Source organism: Halichoerus grypus, chromosome 9 (genome assembly GCF_964656455.1).
Source record: "Halichoerus grypus chromosome 9, mHalGry1.hap1.1, whole genome shotgun sequence".
Classification (NCBI taxonomy): Eukaryota; Metazoa; Chordata; class Mammalia; order Carnivora; family Phocidae; genus Halichoerus; species Halichoerus grypus.
In genome coordinates, this window is record NC_135720.1 from 117224784 (window position 1) to 117231180 (window position 6397).

General features: G+C 50.3%; 1 protein-coding gene across 1 annotated transcript; it reads left to right on the forward strand.

Annotated features, from left to right (window-relative positions):
- The first annotated feature begins 8 nt into the window (after positions 1–8).
- Positions 9–1381, forward strand: C9H6orf15 (chromosome 9 C6orf15 homolog). Its single transcript, XM_036117327.2, has 2 exons — positions 9–159; positions 366–1381. Exons 1-2 carry the CDS (start codon positions 72–74, stop codon positions 1217–1219), a joined length of 942 nt encoding a protein of 313 aa, XP_035973220.1. The 5' UTR covers positions 9–71; the 3' UTR covers positions 1220–1381.
- The last annotated feature ends 5016 nt before the right edge of the window (positions 1382–6397 follow it).

Consider the following 6397-nt stretch of genomic DNA (forward strand, 5'->3'; position numbering starts at 1 on the left):
GTTCAGCTTGTTTCTGCTGTCCCCCACCGCACCAAGAGGATAAAGGGCTGGCTGTCTTGGGGCAGAGAGAGATGTTAGAGCTGAGCAAGGTGCAGGGCTGCATGGTGGGGAGCAGGGTTCCTCTGGGCCTGCTTCTTCTGATCTGTCTTCATCTCCCAGGTATGGAGGTTGTGCCCAACTCTTGCACAGGTAGACTGGGGCCCCAGGGGAACTGGGATTGAGGGAAGGGGTAGAGGCAGGAGGGTCCCTTGGGTGCCTGGGGAAAATGAAGGGACTTGGAGCAAAGAGCATCAGGGAATCAGGGAAGGTGGGCATTGGAACCAAATACCCAGTCCATTTGCTGCCTCCTCTTTCCTTTTCCTCAGGCTTCTTTGCCCGAAGCATTGGTGCAGTGGAGGAGAAAGTTCTCCAACACCTGGGCACCAACTTGCCTCTGCTTGAACAACCTTCCTTGCCCAGCCACTCCAACTCTGAACTTCCTCAGCCCAAACCAGACCCTCGGCCAAATGATTTAACAAGGGTTCCTTTGAAGCCCAATGCTTCTCCATCAGCTGGCTTCCAACCTGCAGGTGATTCTGGGGTTCAGAGATGGCCCCCAACTGAGGGGCTGCCCTCCCTGGATTCCTGGCCCTCTGAAGATCCTTGGCAGATGATGGCTGCTGCCATTGAGGACCACGTGGGGGACATGCTGCCTGAAAAGTGGTCTTACCTTTCTGGTGCTGTCGCCCTCCCTCTGGGCAGCAGTCCTTTGCCTGCAGGGCCCACTGCACGCTCCACAGGCCCCATACCTGAGGCTTCACTCCTCTACCAGGACTCCAAGTCTAGACAGTCGCCTCATTCTAATGTGCTGGGAGCCCAGAGAGAAATCCTTGTCCAACACCCACCCTCTTTTATTAACAGGATTCGGCAGCCACTTCTGCCTGGGCACCCCTGGGGAACCCTGAATCCAGGAGTGTCCTGGGGAGGTGGAGGTCCTGGAACTGGATGGGGAACGAGGCCCATGCCACACCCTGTGGGAATCTGGGGTATCAATAATCAGTACCCACGTACTAGCTGGGGAGATATTAACCGGTATCTAGGAGGCAGCTGGGGGAATACTCACCTACGCCCAGGTATTAATAATCAATTTCCTCCCAGAGTTCTCCGTCCTACTGGCTCTTCTTGGAACATCCCAGCTGGCCTCCCCAATCCTCCAAACCCTGGGTCACAGTGGGGTTAGGAGAATGACAGAGGGGAAAGCCCTAAGTTGGAAATCAAAAGAATGGCGTGTGAGCTGAATGAAGATTCAATGAGTGTTTTATAGCATTCTCTCTACTTTTCACTGCCTCTCTTGCTCCCCCCATGCCGATCTCCAATAAAACACAAACAGTTATTAAATTTGCTCCTTTGCAGTGTCTTTGTTTCTGGGTGCAAAGTGAAGTGAGTTTTGTCCATCCTCATTCTCTAGCCACCCCCGTGTCTCTCTAGGGTCTCTAGATGCTCTCTTACTGTCCCCTATCCTTTGCAAAAGATCAAAGCCCAGGTGTTTGAGGGTGGAGCTTCATGGTCTCACCCTAGCCAGGTGGGAGAGCTGGTTCCAGAATTGTCCTGAAATCTGAAGGGGGAGGAGGGGCAGCAGGACCAATAGAGATGGCACCTGTGGCAGGAGGGAAGGATGAGATCCAAGAAGCTAGTACCAGGGCCAAGTGGGAAATGAATAGCCTTTGATTCACAGAGAAACAGAGAGTCAGAGAAAGTCATTTTGTTTCTGCTTATCTTTTCTTCCCCAAAATGCAAGCTTCTTGGAAACAGGAGGAATGTGTTGATCTCCTCCCTTACACGCATTACTTGGCACATTGTGCCCTAGAGAACCAAGACTTTGAACATTTGCCGAATGAATGGTAGACCTCAATGAGGAAAGAAAGCAAAGGGAGAAAGAAAAGGGAAAGAAAAACCTTGGAGTCAACAATCTTACCTGCAGCTGGTTTGCCACTTTATTCCAAGCGATGGCACAGTCTCTTCTTTTGGTCACACAGTTGTCTCTCTGCCGCCCTTTGGTTTCCCTGGAGTTCAGCATCCTGCACAAAGTTGGAGTGAAGTGGGGAGGGTCATTGCAGGAAGTGCAGATGGAAGTTAGCAGGAGCCAGCTGGGGGTGACGGGGTTTCCAGAAGGGCACAATCCTGGTGGCCACACCATGTCTTTCCCGGTGCCATTTGTGTACTTCACAGAGTGATCCAGGCCTGTGTACCCTCAGAGAGCATGGGAATCACCCCAAGTCCCAGGAATTGGTTAGGTTGTGGGGAGGAGGTAGGAGAAGAATAAACATCAGAATCGGAGGGATGGGGAACCCCCTGCCCGTGAGGTGGGTGTTCTCAGAGACACTTCTCCCGTCCCAGTGTCTGCCACAATACTCCATCCTACGCCAAGAATTCCTTCTTAGGACACCTTCCCATCACCAACCACACTCCTTTCCGTATCACCTCAACCTCGCTCCCCCAATTCTTTCCCACCTTGGACTCTTGGTTTCTCCCTGTTCTGGGGCAGGTGGTTCTGTTTTCAGCACCTGTCTCTCCTACAAGTCCAAGTTCATTCTCTCAGGCTTGGGGTCTCAGTTCTCTCTCCCTCTTTCTGGTTGACGATTTGCACTTCTAACTTCCAAGTCAGAACCCTCCTCTTCTGCTCCCCATACTCCCTAGAGCGTAAGCACCCCGTGTCTACTTTGTTCACTGCTGCACCCCTAGCAGCAAGTCTGGACCAAGGTTGGATCGAGGAACCCTCTCCGACTCCCTGTTCTCTCTCTTCTTCTACCTTATTCCTGAGCCACACGGCTGCACACTGAGTCTAATCTGTATTCCTTTCTGGGCTTCCCGGAGCCTCACTGACATTTCCTTACAAACCCCACACAGCCCTTCTCAGCTCATAAAATGCTCTGAATACTCCATCATTTTACCCTCATTACTATCTGTGAGGAAGGTATTATAAGGTGAAGAAACTGAGGCCCGGAGAGCTTCAGCAATTTACACAAGGTTATATAGCCAACAAGGAACAGAGTCAGTGACTCAAACCAAAATTTTCTCGTTATCTGTGCAGGGAGTGTTCAAGTACAATATGCAATTAACAAAAACCCACCTACCTTTTATTGAGTACCTACTTACTATGTGTCAGACTCTGGATAGGGTGCTCTCACACACACCACCCTTCCAGCTAATCCCCACAATTCCATCAGGCTGGCACTGCTGGACCCACTGTACAGGTGGAGATACTGAGGCCCAGAGAGGGAAGTGAGTCAAGGCTGCACAGAGGTAACACTGAGCCAAGGGAGTGAAGTTCATCAGGCACTTGCTGCTGATGGACGGTCCTGGGTACCTGTGGCCAGACCCACCAGAGCGGTCTTCGCCTTAAGGCCAGTTGTTGCTAAAAAAACACCCAAACAAACAACTAAGCAGGGATAGGTCAGTGATTGGAGACGTGATAAAGGTCCCAAGGTCTGCGGGGGCACGTGCTGCTGGTCTACTGATTCTCCTGTGTCTCTTAGTGGTTCGTCGGTTGAAGTGGTGGCTGGAGTAGCGGGAGTCATTTCTCTGCTCCTAGGAGGGAAGGTGTCCGGGAGGGTATGAAGCGCACTCGTCGAGAGTCAGAAGGCCGGGGTTTCCTTCCGTGTGCCCACACGGCCTCTCTGCTGCGCCAGTGTGAGCTAGTCACCTACCTCTGTGGACCTGAGTTTTCTCATCTGTAAAATGGGATGAAAGCAGATATCCTGTCTGTCTCACGGTTTAAGATCAGGACAAAGTACATTAGAGGCTGAAAAACTCCAAGCCCTGCAAGGGATTGATGACAATGCAGTATGGGGTCCCCCCAAGGCAGTCAGGCGGGGCCACACAGAAGGATGGTGCTGAGCCCCCAGCAGGAGGCTGCTCTGGCCGTAGCTGACTTCACGGGTGACTGCTGAGGCTGGCGTGATGCTCCCATGATGCTCCCCAATGGGAATTACACTGGAGAATTATTCCAAGATCCAGAAAGCAGAGTTGGCTTCTCATTTAAGTATTTCATTCCCCAAACTGTGTTCAGTCAGGTGTTCTTTACTTACACACATACTCTTGGGTGGTAAGGTCTTTTTCGTGTATTTACCATAGACAGAATGTGTTACAGGGTTATTTCCATTCCAACAATTCCAGGAGGTACTTAGATAAATAAGTACATAAAAAGTAAGGTTTTATTATTTCCATCTTCCTGACAAAGAACCTGAGGCTCAGCAAGGGTAGGTAATTTGCCCAAGGTCACACAGCCCGTAGGCAGCGGAGCTTGGTTATAGTACCATTTGGAAACTGCAAACATGGCTGGGCAGACTGCGCAGAGCAGGTGAGAGACGCTCCAGCCCCCACAGCTTCACGGCCACCTTCAGTCCTTTCGCCAACAAATCCACCGAAGACCAGCAGTCAGGTTCTGGTTTTCTTTCTCTCTCTGGACCAAACGCTTACCTCTTGGGTTCCCCTTACTCCGTTGGAAAGATGTCCCCTGTTGTCTTTTCCCTGCCTCTTTCTAGGTCAGCATTTCCCTTTTGCTGTCAGGAGGCTGGTGCACACACCCTGGAGACACTTTTACTAACCCATATTGTCACACGTGAGAGTGAGCACACGGGCCGTCAGGAATATGGTCACAGCAGGCTTTCCGTGTGCAGAGCATCCTGGTCGTGGAGGCCGGTACAGTCCAGGGAAGGGGTCGTGGGAGGAGAGGGGTGGCCGCGGCCACGCAGGGACAGCTGTCTGCATGCTCCCAGCAGCAATGGTGCTCTATGGGTTGATCCAGGCCCCGCGGAGACAGAGATCAAGAGGGTGGATGTGGTTTATCCCAGGCTGGTAGTTAAGCTGGGGCTATAGGTGTTGTTTGTTCTAAAGGAGCACATTGGGCCGATGTGCAATACGTTTTGATCGCCGATGGCCCATCTAGGCAAGCCCCCCCGGGGAAATGTGGGAGAAACAAATTGTGAAATAGTTTCCAGGCCATTTAGTCCTTCTTGGCCTCAGCATGGCAGTCATGACTGACGGAGCGGAAGCTGTTTTCTGTAGCACCTTTCCCACTGCCTCTCTGTCTCCTTTCCTGTGCTCAAACCACTCCCTGGCTACCCAGGACCACCCGTCGGTACTCGCCTGGGATGTGTCTGACCGCCCGTCCCATGTGCTGGGCTTTGCCCCTTGCCTCACCCCACTCTACCCCCCTCTCCTTATACCCACTGCTTTCGGGCTCCCTGTTCACTGTGACGTTGTAATATGCGGAACTCAGAAGAGCTAACTCTGTTCGTGACGGACGGGGCAAAGGTGATGAATTTAGAAAGATAAAACCAGTCTACTATGTTAGTGGACCCGTAGCTGCCTGTGTCCCAGCCTTCAAACTCAGGTTCTCCTCTCCTGGGACTGCCCTTGTCTAAAGGACTGTAAGGCACTTCTGTTTAAAGTTACCCTTATGAATTTATTAAACAATTAACATTTAAGCATTAACCAACATTCCTCTATTTACATACTACTTACACAACTACTGTAAAAAACTTATGGGCTTAATAAACCAAATTTATGCAAACATTAAATATTGGTTCACATTTAGACTAATTGATGCATTTAATGAAGATCACAAGTCTGATATGTAAGATGCTCTTAAACATCTTAAACCCCCAACGAAACAAACAAATGCACAAGTTATAACGATTATAAAACTGATCACTTCATTTCCACTAAAAATCAGAAAGCTAGTTTCATGGATTTTTTTTTTTTAAGATTTTATTTATTTGAGAGAGAGAGAATGAGTGAGAGAGAGCACGCACACGAGAGAGGGGAGGGTCAGAGGGAGAAGCAGACTCCCTGCTCAGCAGGGAGCCCGATGCGGGACTCGATCCCAGGACTCCAGGATCATGACCTGAGCTGAAGGCAGTCGCTTAACCAACTGAGCCACCCAGGCGTCCCTAGTTTCATGGATTTAAACTTCTTCATTTTTCTTCTCTTTCCTCTTCCACTGTTGGGCTCCCTTTCTAGGATGTCAGTATGTTTTATTTGTATACCATCCTGAGGTTTCAGTAATCTTAGGATCTGCATTTGGGCCACCTGGGTTTGGGCTGGAAGTGAGGCTGGCTGCACAGTTTACAATTCAAATCTGGGCTGCTTGTGACCCGCATGAGCTGCTACTCTTTCTGCTCACCTCCTTCCCCTCCTGAGGAGCTGCCCCTTGTCCTGCAAACCCGCTGCACTCTTTCGCGTTCCCCCAGCTGTGTATGAAGCCTCCAAGTTTTCCGTGTTCTTGTCAGCACTTGATATTACTTTATATAGCCAGGACTGTGGATGTGAAATTGTATCTCACTGGAGAATAAAACTATTAAAGGGCATAGATTTTAGAATTTTGCAACCCATTTTGTCCCCTTAACATAACATA